Consider the following 20,086-nt stretch of genomic DNA (forward strand, 5'->3'; position numbering starts at 1 on the left):
TAGAATATCCACATACAAGATTTCACTATGAGAAGAATAGAAGTGTAGTTTACAATTAAAAAATTAAACACTATAATATCATGTAATTACCACAACAACACAAGAAAACTGAGGATAGGATAAATTACCTGCCATGCTCCAATTCCTCTTGCAGGTCTGGCAATAGGTCTTTGGTATACTTTGCACAGTTTGAAAGCATCAGTTTTCATTTCTAGTATGTTATTAAGAAGAGCCCAAAAGGCAGCCAATGGATAGACAGAAGAAAACAGGAAAACATACCCAAACTGGATAAACATTTCCAAATAATCATCGTAAGTGCCCTGTTTAAAACAAAAAGTCCAACTGGTTAGTAAACTTCATACAACCAAATGGCCAGCATCTTTGAAACATTACAAGTAAATTTAGTATCAGAAATATTTTCTTAGTCTTACACATGAATAGGAATGTTTTGCAAAAGGTTGACTTTAAAAAAAGTCAGTCTTTGTTTGCTGAATATATCTGTGTATCTATTATTAAAATAATACTAATCCTAAACCTGTATACCTACTCCAAGATTAACACTAGTCCTCTAGCTGTATAGCTAGTACTGAGATTAACACTATCCTTACAGTTGAAAAGCTGCTGCTCAGATAACACTAGTCTTACAGCTGTACGTCTACTACAGAGATGACACATCAAAATTTGTATAAATGTTACTGACATAACATTAGCTTTACACTTGTATATCTGATACTGAGATAACATTAGTCCTTAGTTCTGATACATGCTACTAAGATAACACTAGTCCTGCAGCTATATAACAACTATGGAGATAAACTGGTACAACCCCTGTATACCTGCCATCAAGATAACATTAGTCCTACATCAGTATACCTACAACTGATATAACACCAGTCCAAAACTTTTATATATGCTACTCAGATAACACTAGTTCCACACCTGTATAACTACAAACAAAATAATACTAGTCCTCTAATTGTATAGCTAGTACTAAAAAAAACAAACTAGTCCTGCAGTTGTTTACCCACTTCATAAGGCACCATATCCTTCTCAACAAGTGCTTGCTCTGTTTTACCCCACATCTCAAATTCTTCTACTCTTTCAGTGTGTTCATCAAACTTAGAGGAGATACTGAATCTCCTTGCTGTAGTCTGCCAATACTTTACCAGAAGAGGTAGAAATGCCTCTTGAATCTGATTGATCAGCTGGTTGATAATCAACATGAGAGCCAGTTGCTACAAAAAACAATAAAATTCTCTCATCAACTTGCATACAATAATCACAAGAGGTGTAGCTATTTCCATTAAAATATGAACTAGTCTTTTACAGTGAATAAATATGCTGGTTGCCAATACTCTATATAAATGTAAAAAAAGATAACTAGTTAACCTAATGTGCATAGATTGGGGTTAAAATGCACATGCCACAACCTTTTAGAGAGTGTCATTTAACATAATATTATGTATTCGACATAAGAATTATCAACTTTTCCTTTTAACCTACACTGATTATTTTGTAAACTTCATGTAATAAACTACATAAAAAATACAGGGACATTGAAAAAACTGTAAATATGTATTTTGGAGACACTAAATGTTATATGTATACTATATGCAAACTGTACAACAGATAAAGGTCTTTTTATTCTTCATATAAAAATTACCCTGCACTCTGAATGGTCAGAGTCTGAGCTTTGATTATAGCAAATCCCAAATATATCTTGAGTACACTTATCTTTGTGATACATCTGATTTTTTTTTATTATAAAAGACTTTTAAGCTTGACTAAATGCTTGCTACATTCCATGTAGATACACATTGTATATTACGAATTATGGGCAATATTCCTCCTCCAATAGACTGATCCCACACACATTTGGTTAAATCAAAAATACCACAGAGAAATTCACTACAAGAGACTTAATTTAGAAACTGGGTGATATACTGTGAAAATAATAGAAGACACAAATGCAATTCTTCATTTACAAGACAATAAGATGTATATAAAGTTTAGCATAAAATAATAAATTGTTATAGTCTTACAAGATAAGACTCAATCAATAAGTACTGTAAAGGATGTCTCAGAAGTCTGGAGACAAAGGAAAAATACAAAATTTATTCTTAATTTATTTATCGTTCATATTGCATGCCATTAAGAGCCACACACGTAGATTCTTGGTATACTGTGCCATCAGAGTATTTCTCTCTGAAATATGTACAACTGACATTAGAATGTGTTTGTTTTACTTTATGAATATAATGTATATATCTCTATGAGTCCTAATATCCTCAAAGGGGAGAAAAAATAACTATTTCTCTTGAAATACACGAAAAGTAATGTCAATTTATTAAATCAAAGTCGTTTTATTGGTCAATTTGAAACTGGTAATTGTAGTCCTATGATCTGTCAATGTAAATGCTCATTTAAGACACTACAAATGTAGCACAATTAATCAACTGTTTTGTAAACAATAACAGTTTTTAACCACTTACCCAACGTAGCATCTCCAGATCTTTCAAGTAAAAAGCAATATAAAATAGGCATAAGAAGTTGTTGACAAACTCAAACTGAAAAATAAAAGAGATAAGAAGATGTTAAGAGAATGTAAGAAAAAAATAAATCAGACATTTTGTAACATTAAAACTGTAGTTCAACAGGTACACTCACAATAAACATTAGTATTTTGTAACATTAAAACTGTAGTTCAACAGGTACTTACCTCCACTCACACAAAGCTATCTCAATCTTCTTTCTGCCATCTAAGAACTTTCACCTTTAGCACACCAGTCTACACACCCCACAAATTTTACACCACTACTGAACATGTACACATGTGACTACTTTCCACCAATAGTACTGTGCCAACTATATTAGCACAGCTAGCTCCCTCTATTATTCCTCTTCAATCCTCACTTTCAAGAATTTACAGGATGTAAAAGAGGAAGTGTGGGAAATGAGTGAAAGAAGGTAAGTACCTATTGAAAACACATTTTCAGTGCAAGAAAATGTTAACTTCTGATATGATCTTACCTGCCGTCATACAAAGCTTGAATCCTGCATGACAAAGATGTAGGCACACAACATCGAAACAAAGTGGAAATCGATCATGCAGAATGAATGGGTGTGTCCCGAGATGAGCTGAAGCATACTTGTGGGGTACCATACTACTTCTGGAACAGGTATACTCTTCATGCTTGAAGAAGAAAGTGAACCTGATATGGATGGAAAAAAGGATGCATACAAGACTAATTCATTCTGAGAGGTATAAGCCACAGTAAAAAAAAAAAAAAAACACCTGATGCAGCATTGGAGATATCCAATCTCAACTGAAGAGATGAGATTTCACAATTTATCCTTTACATAAGAAGGTTGAAAATCAATGAGATAAAAATGAATACAGAGTAACATAAATAATGTGGCCAGGGCATGTGGACCATGCAGCATGTTAACCTAAATTCCAACAGTAAATAAACACAGTGTCATACATCACGCAAACAGAATTACTATAAGGAAGTTGGTATGAGGCTAAAATCAGACAAACTCTCAAAACCATCACACAAGAAAGAAGTAGAGCACACTAAACATGGCACTATGGGGTAATGCTGTATCAACTCAACCATAAGAGCAGGGCAATATCTGCATCTGGTATTAAGAACAGAAGTTTTAACTCACCCAACAGGAAGTGCAGGGAAGAGACATTGTGCATCCAGAATTGTGAGGAGGACATGGAACATTCAGTCAAGTATAGGAACAATGTGTGTACTTTATGTTGTTGATATTACAAGGCAGGTGGCATCCATCAAACTCAACTGTAGGAGTAAGGAAAAATCTAGCTGCAACCAGAATTAATGAGAAGGAGGCCTCTACTGTACACAACCACAAGAACAGGGTGGTGTTATTCCAAACCCATTATTACAAGCAGGGTGAATGGAAGAAGGGAAACCAGCTTTGCCCCTATTCTCACCAAGTAGATATATGGAAAGTTAAAAAATCTAAAATGCAATCAAGAGGAACCTTGCATGGTCCACCACCCCAGCAACTGGGAAGTGACAAGGACTCACTTGTTTCACTCAAAGAAAAAAGGGGAGGAAGTAAGAGTGGTGGGGAGTTCTATGAAACATTACACTGAAGAAAGTGCAATGGGTATCTATGATTCCTTATACTGAAAAGCAGAGTCTTTTCCATTTATTCAATCAATGTGTCAGCAGGAATAGGCAAAAACCCTTTCTGTTTTATTCTTGAAAGTTTATGAATGATGGACTATAGTCAAATAAAACTGATACATATTGAAAAACACATGAATATATCACTGGGTAAATCTCCAGGGGTCTTCCAAGACACCCCACCTCAAGATTGAGCATGATATTGTTACCAGTAAGGGGGTAAGAATAAATATCTTCATCTTTATCAGGAATCCCATCTGTGCCACTTAATAGAGGAGCAGATGAGTGTAGTCTTTGGACCGTGAATGGGAATAAAGTGAGCACAAGCAAGTCATCCATGAAATGATTGCAAAGAACCACATAGTGTAAATGTCAGGCAAAAGTTCATACCATCAGACAAAACACATAAGTAACAGATTTGTCTGAAATCTGAAAGACAGGGTCCTGAACTGGAACACCTGATTCCCATGGGTGACTGAAAATAATGATGTGGTTCAGAAGCAATGGGAATATGAAGATAGCTATCTATAACATTAAATGTGATCATCCAGAGCCACTAAAAACACTTAGGTGAAAGACAAGACTCCAAAATGAAGCAAAGAGAGTCCAGAAAGGAATTCAACCAGGACAGATCAACAATAGATCTCCAATCAAGAAGAGATAGGAATAAAACCCTAGTTCATTACAGCACATCAATTTGATAGCCTTATTGCAAAGCAGGTCATAGACAGCCTTGGTAAGATGGCTGGAAGATGCAAGATCCTGTGGTGGTGGGAAAGGAAAGATGGGGGTCAGAATTTAAAACAGAGATCTCCTGACAGAGCCTGTAAAAACCACATATCAGTTGTGAAATGCAACCACATGGCAGAAAAGTGGAGCAAACTGCCACCTGCCAATCCAAAAGCCTTTGTAGTACTATTTATAACACTGACATTGGGTAGCTAGGATGCAGAAGTAACAAGAATAGGGTAAGGAGGAAGGCAAGAGCCTGGGTGAAGAAGAACAGGAAACAGGGATGGGAGGAAGAGGGAAGGAAAGATAAGCATATTGTTAGAGATGACAAGGAAAAATGCAATCTAGCCCCATTAATCCTGAATTCCAATGAATTGGGGTGACTCTCATATATGATATTGCACATCAAAGGGGTCTGACGTAGATTACACAGGGATGAATGAGAGAGACTTCCACCACAAAAGAAATACATTTGCCTCCAACAAGTCCCAACAGCACATGATCCAGGTATTAAGGTAAAGGACAAAGGTTGATAAATCAGCTATAGTGGACTAACAGAGGGAAATGAGCTCATCCGAAAAAGTTTAGTGCAGCAAATTTGTACCAGTAATGTTATCAACTGTAATGGGAACTTCCATGTTCAATACAATGAATATTGTAATGGGAACTTCCATGTTCAATACAATGAATATTGAATTAAAACTAAGTTCACTTATAATTCAGGAACAAGAAAAAAAGGAATTAAAAAAATTGTTAAAACAACTGAATGCAAACACAGTGATTGAAAACTGTTGAACAACAATAACAAAGTAAAAGGCAAAGAAGCCACACACAAAAATATACATACCTAAATAATACCATTCCAACTGAGAAAGTGAAGACAGTGGAAATAACACAGGAAGCTAGCTGTGTCAAGTATAGGTAGCTCATTACTATTGGTGGAGAACAGTCATATGCCATGTACATATGCATGACTTTTTTTTATCAGTGCTTAGATGGCAAAAAGAAGATCAAGATAGCACTGTATGATAGATGGTTAGACAGTTGTACCTGGAGGTTAGTGATATGAAGATCAAGATAGCACTGTGTGATAGATGGTCAGACAGTATTATCTGGAGGTTAGTGATATGAAGATCAAGATAGCACTGTGTGATAGATGGTCAGACAGTATTACCTGGAGGTTAGTGATATGAAGATCAAGATAGCACTGTGTGATAGATGGTCACACAGTATTACCTGGAGGTTAGTGATATGAAGATCAAGATAGCACTGTGTGATAGATGGTCACACAGTATTACCTGGAGGTTAGTGATATGAAGATCAAGATAGCACTGTGTGATAGATGGTCAGACAGTATTACCTGGAGGTTAGTAATATGCTCAAAGATAAAAAAAGCAGTATAAAACAGGCAACTGAAGTTGTTTGCAAATTCAAACTAAAAACAAAAATATAGCAAAGATCTGAGAAATGAATTAAAAAACAGAAAACTTTAAATCAATCACTAATTTATTAGAGTCTGCTGGGTAATAAGCATGGATAAAAAACTTGAGACCTGTTATACAGCACTTATAGAAACAAAATGTATTAGTTTAATGATAATTGATTTCTAACAATGGATTAGTCTGTACAAAGCTACTTGAGGGCTTTCTGCACTACCTGTCTAGCTTTGAGATGATAGACTAGTGCAAGAAGTTTGTCAACATCATTCACAACCAATTCTTGAACTACTTTTATCAGACCAAATAGTGAACTCTGACTACCACTCTTGTGGCCTTAATGTACAGAGCACAATTTTATTTTGGATGTACAAAAATCTCTGATCTTTTAAAATCTTTAGTTTACCAGATCAAATTGTCCAGGAAAATTGAGTTGCTTGCTCTAAAGATGCCAATTTTAAGAGCAGAGTTAAATATATACTTTTATAAACACAAAATAGCTTCTGGCACAAGAAAGGCAATAAAAAAATCTACATAAGAAATGCAAAATTGTCATTTTGTTTATATATGCATAGCACAAATATATTCCTAGATATCATATGTGCAAAATATTTGTTGGCAAGATTAACTTCATACTTTTAATAACAATGCCACTTGCTTTAATTTTTTAATTTCCTAGAAACAGGTACTGTCCATTACAAACTAGGAAATACTGACATTTCCTGGTATGAATAAACAGTTTATCATTGGTACTTGGTATCAATGTCCTCTTATCTGGACACTTCTTAACAATGAGTAGCACTATCATGATTCTGTGTATAGTGACATTTATAAAATATTTATAAATACCAGTTAAAATACAATAGGCCCTCTTTCTCTCAGCAAATAATTAAACATAGTGGCATCCATTCTGAATAATGATGGAATTTCTGATTATTAAACAGGTAATACAATCATTACCTTTTTAAGGAAGAAACTGTTCTTTATACGTGCTCGAGCTATTGGGTCATTTTACGAGGGTTTTATGTTTATTAACAGTTTGCATTCTTTAATAACCCAAGCATGAGAAGATACATGCATTCTCAGTGTCACCAAAATCAGTAAAATAATGATATTTCATTCATATATTGTTTGTTTTTTTTTTTTAATTTTGTGCAAAGCTACTCAAAGGCTATTTGTGCTAGCCTTCTCTAATGTTGAATGGATAAACTAGAGAGAAGGCAGCTAGTCAACACCACCCAATGCCAACTCTTTACCAATAAATAGTGGGATTGACTGTTACAATATAATACTCCCATGGCTGAAATGGCAAGTATGATTGGGTAAGGAATTCAAACCAAAAACTCTTAGGTTGCAAGTGCCCAACCACCTGGTCTACTTTAAAGATATTAACAGTGCTAAAATGAGTCTTGTTTTGACAGTAGTTTACTTGTTAATTAGCTCAGAAATTTCAGCACAAATATTTCAGTTTATTTAGAAGACAATGACTTGTGTTAAAATATGTTGATTATGTCAACACATGAAGATAAATGAAGTCACTCTTTTTCTCTTGAGACCAAATTCAAATAAAGAGAAATATGTATATTACTGCATTATCTTAGAAGCACCCTTATTAATAAGGGAGAAAATGCAACATTATGTGATGTACCTCAGTGACAATAACATTCAGATACATGTTTAAATGTCATTCTCTCTTCTAAAAGAACCAAAGGACCTACCCCATGTTGTAAGAATGTTTATCATAGCATTGCATCACCTCTACCTCCAACAATACAAACTACTGGGATAAAACAAACAAGTGCTTCATCTGGTATTTACTCCACATTCAGTAAAGTAACAGGTAAAATGTAAGTAATCAAAGAACACTATACTATTCCAGTCATTCAGTGTCCACAGTTTGCACTCTTAGAAGGCAGTTTCTTAGCCTGATTTAAACATTCATCAATTCAGACAAAGTCCGACATCTTTTGCAATCTGCAACCTCTTCCCTTAGTCGCCAGAAGATGTCACCTACATCTCTTCCAAGCAGCAAATGTAATTATTTTAATAACTACTGTTGACAAAACATCTTTGAACAGCCAAAGTAACGGTTTTTGTTAAAGACAACTTCTGATAAGTGGATACCCAATTTCCTGACTTTTGTAAAGATGCAGAAATTCTTGCTCTACTCATTGTCACACAAACTAATAATAAAATGACCACTAATCTACTCTTATAAGGTTAAATCAACCATCTAAGACATCAACATGATCATGCTATTTTGCTCATAATAATTAAATTGGGGTTTTATACAAAAGCATGTGAAGGTATGCTAATAGAGAGAGCAATCACTCTGTATTCCTTCAATTGTAATAGAATCAACAATGAGTGCTGAATTTGCAAATAAGTAAATTTCCCTATGTAGCTCCCATTAGAATAAAAAATGCTGTTTCAATGTTGCAACAGGCAGGCATGACATTCTCAGTGGGGAGTATTTACACACAGTTTTTCCCTATCGAATTTTTTACCCACTTGGTACCACTGAATGTTATATTTTCTAAAGACAAAATTAGTTTGTCCAAACTGATGAAATGTACTGTAGCTTTGGAATTCATATACAAAAAATAGTGCTAATAACATGTTTATTAACTTATATAGGAAACTGATCTTAAATACTGTTAGAACTTAGCACCAATTTGCAACCATAATGTAAAGAAGCAAATACCAGTATGATTGCAATGCCAAAACAACATTCAACCATTAGCTCCTTTGACAAAAATTCTCAAAAATAATGTATTTTTTATGAAAGAAAAAATGTGGATATATGAAAGCAAATACAAACATAGTCTCCACAGAAGTAATATATATAAAGCTTAAAATAACTTGTTTTATCCCAAAATCTGAGTCAAAACAGAAAAATATGAGATGCACCTACATATCAAGTACACATAATAACTTGCAGAAGTATGAACAGCTCTTCAGCAGTTTTGTTTCATTTTAGATCCAAAAATAAAACTTTGATTTCTGTAGCAGCAAGCTGATAACAATAAAGAAATCTTAATTTTAATAAAAACTGTTATAAGAAACAGCATACTTGTATCTATCTAATTTCTGAACATGAACAAGATTTACACAGTTCTAGCATAAAGATTCTTTTGAGTTACAATAAATTATTAAAAATAATAATATCAAAATTACAAATTCTGGAACTGGTCTCTACATATCAATGTTCTAACACTTTCCTCAAATACATATGAAAACTTCAAGAAATAAGAATTGGGTTAGTCATTTTTCAGAGGCTTTATTTGCTGACAAGAAAAGCAACTATTATTGTAGTTAGCACTTACCAATACAAGCTTAACAATCCTGTGGTTATCAAACTTTGTTTGGGTACGATGATTCTCTATCAAAATAGAATGAAAAAAGTTCAAAAGTTGAAAGCAGAAATGCTAATAATGTTTTTACAAAAACTTTTATACACAATAAGGAAACTTGTATCTTTTATAAACAGTTACATGTTCAGTATTTTGCTGCGTGCGTGAAAAAATAATATGAATGAAATTTTCATATAAAGTTTCACATTTTTTCAAAATAATATCCGATGAAAATTTTGTTTTCAACAATTATTTCTGGGATTAAAAAGGTGCAATGTGAAAAAAAATCTAAAGAATCATCTGAATTCTCATAGTTTAGCAAAATTCAAAGGTAAATGTTTTACACTTAAACTGTTCAGAAATCAAACCTAAGAAACATCCATTATATGTTTGTCAAGGTATTAAAAATTAAAACAAAATAAAAAGTATTAAAAATATCATTATCACAGTAGAAAGAATCAAGAGGATAGCTATAATCATACATATTCACCTCTTCTCTCTGTATAAAAATATATTGAGGCTTATAGTTGGAGTTTTTGTTTGTTTGTTTTTGAATTTCATGCAAAGCTACACGAGGTCTATCTGTGCTAGCAGTCCCTAATATTGCAGTGTAAGACTAGAGGGAAGACAGCTAGTCATCACCACCCACTGCCAACTATAGAGGCTACTCTTTTACCAATGAATAGTTGGATTGACTGTCACATTATAACACCCCCACAGTTGAAAGGGCGAGCATGTTTGGTGTGACAGGGATTTGAACTAGTGGCACTCGGATTACGAATCGAACGCCTTAACCCACCTGGCCATGCTGGGTCTTAACTGGAATTACTACATTGAATAACATAAATGAAATTTCATTGATTCAGAACTACACTCACATGATTTTCTGGCAGATTTTAAGACTTGTACTAATAACATTTCTCATAAAACAAGAGCATAGCCATATCTTTAATATTTAGTTTCCACATTTAATTAAAAAATAATGTATCGAAACTGCTAGAAGTTAGCATTCTATTTAATTATTCAGTACCTAAATATTACAATTAATTAATTGTGATTTTAATAGTCTGTTTAGTATGTTAATTGTGGATGAAAATTATTTCAGGAAACTTGAAATATAATTTTTATTTTATTTTTTCTTTCACAATAATTATTGTATCATGACAGTTTCTATACATGCTGTAAAATACACCTACCCCATTCAGTAAGATGGGTAGCAAAATAACGATACCCAAGATTAAGAATAAATACAATTATGGTATAGACAATTCCAGGTAACTGGGTCATAGCATAACTGAATGGATCTTCACTGTCTCTGTAGAGCTGAATAACATACTTTTCAATCCTGAAGTACAACAGCATAATGAGTATTGCTAGAAACAGGCATAGGAACACTATTGGCAAGGAAATGCAATAAACCTATAGAGAGTTGAAGAAGAAGAATATTTATAAAAACAAAATAAACGTAACAGAGAGAATTTTAAGAGAAAGATTTAATATTAACTGGTCAAGTGAATAAACAGCTGCAGCATATAATATTTCTCTAAGTCTCTTCAACTGCCTTTATTTTATAATTTTTTGTTTAATTTTATTTTTAAATTAATATGATGCATTTTCAAAAACATTTTTCTGTACAAGTTATAAACTGTTAAAACATTCCAATTAAGTGAGACAAATTTTACAAGTTAATAATTTTAGTGAAATTTTAAACCTTAAAATATCTTTTCCATGGAGGATACATGGGAACATGACGACCAGTAACAGGATCTACACCCATGTACTTTCCTCGAAAAGTAGAACGATGTTCTTGGAAAACCATTGTGTTGATTGTGCCCCAAGAGTAAGCTAATTCATTTGATCTTCTTTTCCAGGACTCCAGGAATATTGTAACCCACAGTAAGTTAAAAACAGCAAAGAAAGCTGAGGTGTGCAATGTAATGCCTGTAAGAACCAGCTGTAAAATTCCAATAAGAGCTGGTGGGACCAAAGCCCAAGTATAAAAGTCCAAAAAGGCAAAGTAGAAGGACACAGCTTCACCAAAATATCTTCGAATATCTTCTAAAAATAAAATAAAATAAAAATGTCAGTATTTCTCATTATTCCTAAAATGCCAGAGGACAACACTTCAACATACTTGTATGATTTGTTTCACTTTATTGCAAAAACAAAACAAAACAACTCACAATGACATAGCTTAAAATTTGAAATAGCTTTTAAGAAGCTCGTGCATATAAAATATTTTACTTCTACATGTGATATTTGTATGAACTGGCAAAGACACCACCCTATATGTACCTTATAGACTAGTTTGTGCTAGACTTAGCAACTGTAGTATTCATATCTCATTGTAAAATCATATAAAGTGAACATTTTCTACAAAAGTTTTTTTTAACTGGGATATAATGTTTCGATTCTGCTCTTCAGTCATACACAACACAATGCATCTAAATAATCCAATCTACAGAGTTTAAAATTTTCATAACTTTTGCTGATATAAACTGTTACAATGTTACATATTAAAAGTGCTATCCTTTATAGAAAAAAAATTATAATTTAATAACTCCAGTTTTTCAGTATTACATTTAAAAATTCCATCAATAAAGATATTATCAAACCCTAACATAAAGTCCTAGTGAAAGTCATGTTTTTATTATGTACTTTTATATAAATTTCTGTTATGTTAAAGTACTAGTGAAAGTCATGTTTTTATTATGTACTTTTATATAAATTTCTGTTATGTTATAAAGAAATGGTTGTTGTGCATACCACAGTTATTTTTCTAATTGTCTGAATCTTGAATACCTAAAGTGTGAAAATTTTTATGGATTTTTGTTTGTGGTGGAATTTCCCTCATGTGATGTCACATCTTATAAGCCTTAACCACCATTCCTGGCATCAAGAGTTGTATTTTAGAACTACAAGTGGCATCATTGTAATTTGGCTACACAGATAGATGCATAGATGGCCACACAAATGCTCCATTAAAGTAAGATCCTCAGCTTTGGAAATTCAAAAAGATTTGTTTGTGAAATGTTTTTTAAGACACTATTAAAAATGTTTACCTTTGTTGAAGATGTTAATTACTGATTTTTTATATCTTCCTACTTCTTGTAAAGCTTTCCAAAAAAGCTTTATTTTACAAAACTATAAAATTTTGTCTTCATTTTGATAAAAAAAAAACACCACTGCAGCATCAATGTATTTATGACCAATATTATATGATAAAAGCACTTTATAATGCCAAAATAATGAACAGTACAATTGTTTTTAAATTATTAATTAAAAAGTTTCATTTAATATAATTAGTAAATTTAAACCTGTTTCTGTTCATATGCACATATTGTTTTACACTGCTTTTCAGTGAATTTCTTCTCTACCCATTCATGTAGTCACTTAGACCATTGAAAGAAAATAATTATTTATGTGAGAAGAGGTAACGTACCATATCAGAAAAATAATATACAATTTGAACGACTAAAAGCTACAGCAATATATATATATATATTCACACACACATACACATGTGATTGAGAAAGTAGCAAGGCACATTGAATAATTATGTTAGATTATTCTTTTACTAATATAATAAGAACTTTTACTTCACATCAAATAAAAAGAACTCACCAACTGGTTGAGAGGAGAAAAATGATTTGTACCAACAGGCTTCAAGTTTTCTGATATCTTCTTCATCATGAAGTGGAAACACTTGCTTTATAATTCCATTATTTTGACAAACTTGAACTGAAATAATAAAAAATAATTGGATCAGTAATGGAGATTATTATTATTTGTATACAGTTACATATTAAAATAATATTATATAAGTTATTATTGTAACAATGTGTTGTTCTGTAATGTAAAATTCATTGATTAGTCTTTTATTACACATTGCATGTTTCACTGACAGAAATGAAATATGACTAAAATAAAATCAGAGTTGTTTTTTTTAATGTTAAAATATCAGTAAGTTACTATTTTGTTTTAAACTGTCTGTGCAAACTAGACTTAGTCCCATGTATTTATACTCTTAAAAAATTCTATGAGTACAGTTTGTTCATTTTATTCACATACTAGACGTGAGTTTGTACATAATTAGTTACAGTGCATTAACCCTTTCTCAAAAGAAGTCCTTTTAAAAGGTTTTCTGCTCAAGTCATTATGTTACATTTAAAATGTAATTAAACACCTTTGTTATCAATGTATGTGAATGAACTATTATTACAAAGTGTTTTAAACTGAAGTTTTATTTTATCTAAATTTTAAGTCCTTTATTTCCAAAGTAAACCTTTAAAAAATACTTAACTTCAGATTATTGTCACATGACCAACAAACTATGAAAAGTTTCTACTTTGATTCTCTTTATCTTCAATAATACAATGGTAGTTGAGAAGAGGCACACTTAAGTGATAAGATACTTACATAACCTTCTGACTCGTATGTTTCAAAGTTCTCTGAATGAATACAGTTAAAACAATTAATAAATTTTAAACCCCTGAAAGGTGCCATACCCACCATCACAAGAATTGTTTGAGTTTTATAGTTTATATATGGATGATACATAGATATGAGTATAATCATTACAAGTAATTTTACACTGTAACCTAAGAACAGTTATTATGAAACTGATACAAAACTGTCATCACAGAATACATGTAACTAACTGTATTATTGTTGACTGCTTGATCACATATAGCACTTACACTTATTTCTCATATAAATATGATATAATTAAAGATACAGCCAAACTTTTACTTAGATCTTACTATTACATTTTAGTTGGTTATACAGTAATGTTTTCAAATGCATAATTAAAAGGTTCAAAAAATTTCAACTATACATCATATTTTGTGTCTATTATCTAGGCTTATGATATTACACACTGGAAGAAAATTTTGTTAAAGGCCTGTGCATGTCTTCCGAATAAACTGTAATATACCTCAAGAGCACTGTTGATTTGTGTCATGACGAATAATAAGTGGTAAGGAATAAGAAAGGAAAACATTTAAAATAAGCTATATCTGAAAAGGAAAAAAACCTGAAACTATGAATTTAACAAAAGAAAAATCTTTAAAATATTCTACAAAAGGTGTGTGTGTGTTTTTCCTACAGCAAAACCACATCAGGCTATCTGCTGAGTCCACCGAGGGAAATTGAACCCCTGATTTTAGAGTTGTAAATCCATAGATTTACTGCTGTATCAGAAGGGTACGGAAAGGTATGTATTTAATATTTTTTAAAATAAACTCTAGAACCTCCTAAATGAAAATTAAATGTTTTTTTGGTAACACTGCATACTTATCTTTTTTGTAGATTTCTCTAAACAAATAAATTTAGCATTTTCCTACACTGAAAATGTATTCCTGATGGACAAGTAACTCCCCTTAGAAAATAACTTTTCTCAACTAGCACTGATCTCTAGTGATGCAAAGTTTCAATGTACAACACTAGCCTTTCATTTCAGATTTCTGTATATCCACATGTAAATGATTATGCATCAGGTCTCAACTAATAGAACAGTGACATCCCTCCTATCATAACCAATTTTCTCTTTACATTTGCACTTGTTAATTACTTCAAAGCTGGTCACAAGATCTACACAATGTATCATCAGAAGTGGGGAGAGGCTGGGTGGAAAATGTGAGAAGAGGTAATAAAAGCATCTAAAGGAATTATATTTTCAATTTAAGAAAATGATACCTTCTGTTACAATATCTTACCCCCCCAATTCACAAAATAGCTTTCATCACCCACTGAACTGGTAGACAGCTAAGTAAAAAACAAGATACACCTTACAAAGCACTTAGAGAGAGATCAGGAGGTGTGGAATCAAAAGAGACAACATCACACCTCAATGAAAGACTGTAGCACATTTGATCCAGGTATGCTCTTCACTCTTTTATGACTGTGTTGTAAACATTAAAGACAGAAAAACAAGAATGTATCGAAGAATATGTATGCCAATGAATGTGACGTCTGGGTGTTGAGTGGTTAGTTTGACTTCACCCGGAAGTCCCATTCATTGGCATACATATTCTTGGATACCTTTTTGTTTTTCTGCACTTTATGTACCCAACACCAAGCAGAATCTGGAATGGTATGTAAAATCTATGGAAGGCAGAGGATCATCTCTTAATTTCAAAATGGGATTTAATATGAAGGAGTTTCTGTAACAAAATTCATCTCCACATGTACATATTTCCAACACTACAAACATCAGATTCACTAGGTACTGACATCCAGCAGATGGTAGTAAGGTGTAAAACTCTGGTGGGATGACATCACCAGTCTAAAACCCATTGGCAATGGATATTGTAGCTCTAGAGTGTGGTAGGAGTAGGATACAGCACGTTTGCTCACTTATGGGCATACACAAGTGAGAAACTGTGATGTGTCCAGCTACAATGAACCTCAGATTCATTGGAAACCGACAGCCAGTAAATGTTGGGAAGAGAGACTGCAATCCTGGTGTGCATTACCTGTCAAAAACCACAAAAAAATTAAAAAATCATTCTGATATGTAAACAGAAATACAGCACAGAACTACAACAAAAATCTGTAACTATATATCAGATTTTCAGTAGGATGTGCAATATGCAAACAACACCTTCAAATGCCATTACTCTACTCTCAACTGAGTAGTATGATTCATAACTCAGGAGGACAAGCCTCCATGATCCACCACCTCACAGCAGCTAGGAATTGGTAAGTAGTAAAGACTTCCATACTCCACAAGAAGAGGGAGAATGCATTGAAGAGTCACTGGAATCAGTGCAAAGGATGGCTGCAATATCTTATTTTGAAAAGCAGAGCTATAACATCAAAAGAGATGATCAACCAAACCTTGGCAGCATCTGGAATTGTACATCAGGTTAGCGACAGTAAGAGTAACATTGTCACTAAGCATTAGAAAAAGAGCACTAATCCCTGTCTGCCTTACTTGTATTAATCCATGTGACTACTAGCAGTCACCCCATCTCTACAGTGTGCTTAAGCCTAATTCGTGATGCAATATTTTAGTCATTGGTAGCAATTCAATGGAGACATACAACCAAAATCTGGTGACATCTCAAATTGTACAGCTGGTCTGTAGTAAGGGCTACAGCATCATTGACATCAAGCATGGTCAGGATGGAGGGTACAAATTTTCAGGAAAAAAGAATTTATATCTCTTCAGGCACAACTTGCCACAGAGTGAGATCCACAATACACTACACTAGCAAAAGGTAAGATACTGTATTGGAAAGTTACTTAAGCCTTCTATTTTTGATTAAGATCTACCAAATGGGGCTATTATAGATCTTTAAGATTTTTACAAAACCAATAAAATCACCAAAATTTTAAATGATACTGGGAAAAACTGAAGAGAGTCCCATGCTGTACAAAAATAATTTGGTAAAAAATAAATGGCCTAGGTTTAAAGGCATATCAAAAGACACATATAAAAACTCAAAGAATGTACATTTATATAAAAAAATTACTACACTGTATAATAATCAATTTCCTAACATATCAAGATTGTGTCCAATATCTTTATGTTTTCATGTAGCAAGCACTGATTGTGAAAGAACTTTTTACTTACATAACTGGCTCAAAACAAAATTCAGATGCTGTATGAAAACTGAAAAGATACTGTTTAATGAGAATTGTAATTTTATGCCCAAGAATTGCATTGCATGATCTATCCTGCAGTTAAAATGTGGGTCATTGCTAAGCACAGAAGGGCAATGCTTTCAAAGCCATATCAAGAGAGAATTAAGAAAATTAAAATATGTAAATGGGGTGTGTGTATTTTTTGAATACTTTCTTGTGGCCAAATAGAAAATAAGATAATACTGACACAATCAAACTCTTGTAAATGATTAAACTGCTCCATAAAACAGCATACAGATACTTTTCCATTATACTGAACCACTGACAGCCTTTGACAGATACGAAGAGAGGCAAAACTTGATCAGTACCACACTGATCATGACAAAAGTTAACTAGAATACTATAACATTGTCCAAACTTCTCTTTCATGTATGATTAATAATATCCAAATGATATCTTCATGATTAATATCTAAACTGCTTTCTTCCACATGAATCATAACATGAAAATGTTAATGTTAACATGCTAATATCTAAACTATTCTTATGTTGAATGAGTATCTAGGAAAGACTGAATAATTTACTGAATTCTGGTTTTTACTAAAGTTTTACACAATGTTCAAAATTAAATCACATTGATATTAGAAAAAATGAAGAAACAACCAAAAATATTGATTATCACAGCCTCTTTCTTTACTGTGTTTTCAAAACTTTCTATGACACATAGTTTCCTCAATTTGATCAAGATTTAGATAAGTATTTGCAAATAATATGGTTGTAATGTTCCTGCTGCTCCTCCATGAATGCATTCATTAATCATCTTAAATGAACTCTGTTCAATATAGTGACTTGATTTATTTGGCATTTTTTAATTGATGTTTATACTGCTTATTTTTTATTGCTATCATCACTCTTTGATGTTACATTTTGCTTGACAGACACAATCAGGATGAAGCTTCAATTTCACATATATGGCTTATTTTCATAAATATTATTTCTTTGTTAATTGATAAAAGTCCACACCTTAAAAATAATACAAAATATTCTATGCACAAATCTTATTAAAGTATGTCCAGTTTCTGCTATACAGTAAAAAATATTAGGCCTGAAAAGAATTAGATAATAGGTTTTACAAATTTAATAAAGAACATTAGAAAAGTACTGATTTCTCATCACAGAATCCTTTCATTCTGTTTGTAGTTTGTAGGAAAGCAGTACAAAAAATATATGTGACCGAGTAGTTACAACTGTCACATTATCTATATAATGACATATAATTTCACACACATTACTTATTTTACATATTACTCTTCAATCCTGGAAAGTTATGAACACCTGGAAGTTGTGTAGTACACATTTGTCACCATAGGCTGAAATCAGTCACGTATCCTAGAATATTGACTTTATTTTTCTTATTTCTTTTGAAAAAATCTAACTTTCAAAAACAACTTTTGTACACATATATTTAAAACAAAAGAAACTGACATCATATTTTTGGCAAATTGTTAAGTACTATGTCCAGTGTAAAGGAAATAAACTTAGATCACACTAGTTGAATAAGTTACTTTTCTATGATCCAGATATAGTGTGTTTTTTTTTACTTTTAATAGTTGAAATAAAAGCCTTTTTAAATAACAAATGTTTTTCATTCTTAATAGTTGAACAAATTGTAAATATCTATTAAACTGTTTCTATTAAATAAAGCCATTATGCATAATACTCATGACAGGAGAATATATAGATTTTACATCACATATACCCGAGACAATTAATTAAATGAATCAAGGGTTTGGATTACTTGAAAGAAGCTTCAACAGTAGCTGAACCTACCAATGGATTGGCCTGCATATAACTTAATTCCTGGATAACCAAATAAAAACTGTTTATCCACAGCTCGTATGTTTTCTAGTTCATGAAAGATGATTCTCTGTTTCTCCGAGGTGGTTAACAAATCACTGGAATTCATACCTGTAAAAATATATGCCCAAGAGATAACCATCCATTCACTTTACAAGAGTAAATTATACAGAATGTATCTTGCTACATTAAGCAAAGGGATAAACAAAATCAATTTTACAGTGTCCCTTGAGAATGACAATGGTGGGTTTCTCATGTTTCGTTAATTCTTTAAACATTTTCATTATAATGCTAATGTATTATTATCATATTTTATTATGCACTTGCAAAATGTATTTCTTCTTTAAGTAATCATAGAGATAACTCATAACAATTGAAAAGGTGGTTCCTAAAAACTTATCTTTATTTGATGTAAATTCATCCTAAGTATAGTTAGCATATATTTCTTGGATAATTAATAACTTTAATGAAAGCAAACAATTTTAGTTGCATAAAAAAAGGGATTAATAAAGTGTCCATATATCTAGACACAAATGGATTTTTTTTCAAATCTGGTACAATAAAGTGTCAAATTTGGTCTAAATACAAAATGTGCAAAAGTTATTCAACAAAAATCATTCAATTTTAACCAAACTTTTTGTGCATGTCTATGCAAAAAGTCAAGGGAACTATGAGTCTAACATTTTTACTATAGCTTCACCTAAGAGTAAAGATGGGCCATTTATAATTTTTGGTCATTTTGATTAAAGATAGTTGATCAAGAGCAGCAAAACTATACAGTGAAAGCATGTGCAGATACATAAGTATTGTTTTGGATAAGAAAACTAAATTAAAAGTTTCAAGCTCAAGTTTTGAAAAGAATCATACAAGTGGATGGTTATTAGTCATTGCCAATGTTTAAGCACAAATTTGCTGAATTTTATAAAATTCTCTTAATTAAAAAGCATTTAGCATTA

The 20,086-nt window shown here is 32.2% G+C and overlaps 1 protein-coding gene across 2 annotated transcripts in view; it reads right to left on the reverse strand.

Moving 5' to 3' along the window:
• The window catches only part of LOC143250887 (anoctamin-10-like), a 63,132-nt gene that overhangs the window by 13,022 nt on the left and 30,024 nt on the right, over positions 1 to 20,086 (reverse strand). For both annotated transcript variants that reach the window (XR_013028422.1, XM_076502043.1), the window contains exons 4-11: positions 19,104 to 19,241; positions 13,309 to 13,425; positions 11,396 to 11,742; positions 10,881 to 11,103; positions 9,658 to 9,713; positions 2,493 to 2,567; positions 1,029 to 1,235; positions 129 to 320 (exon numbers count right to left, since the gene is read on the reverse strand). Coding sequence is in view for 1 of the 2 variants with exons in the window: in XM_076502043.1 (XP_076358158.1) it covers positions 129 to 320; positions 1,029 to 1,235; positions 2,493 to 2,567; positions 9,658 to 9,713; positions 10,881 to 11,103; positions 11,396 to 11,742; positions 13,309 to 13,425; positions 19,104 to 19,241 (1,355 nt within the window). In the remaining variant the exon portion in view is untranslated. The remainder of the gene's footprint in view (positions 1 to 128; positions 321 to 1,028; positions 1,236 to 2,492; positions 2,568 to 9,657; positions 9,714 to 10,880; positions 11,104 to 11,395; positions 11,743 to 13,308; positions 13,426 to 19,103; positions 19,242 to 20,086) is intronic.

Source organism: Tachypleus tridentatus, chromosome 5 (genome assembly GCF_004210375.1).
Source record: "Tachypleus tridentatus isolate NWPU-2018 chromosome 5, ASM421037v1, whole genome shotgun sequence".
In the NCBI taxonomy this organism is placed as follows: Eukaryota; Metazoa; Arthropoda; class Merostomata; order Xiphosura; family Limulidae; genus Tachypleus; species Tachypleus tridentatus.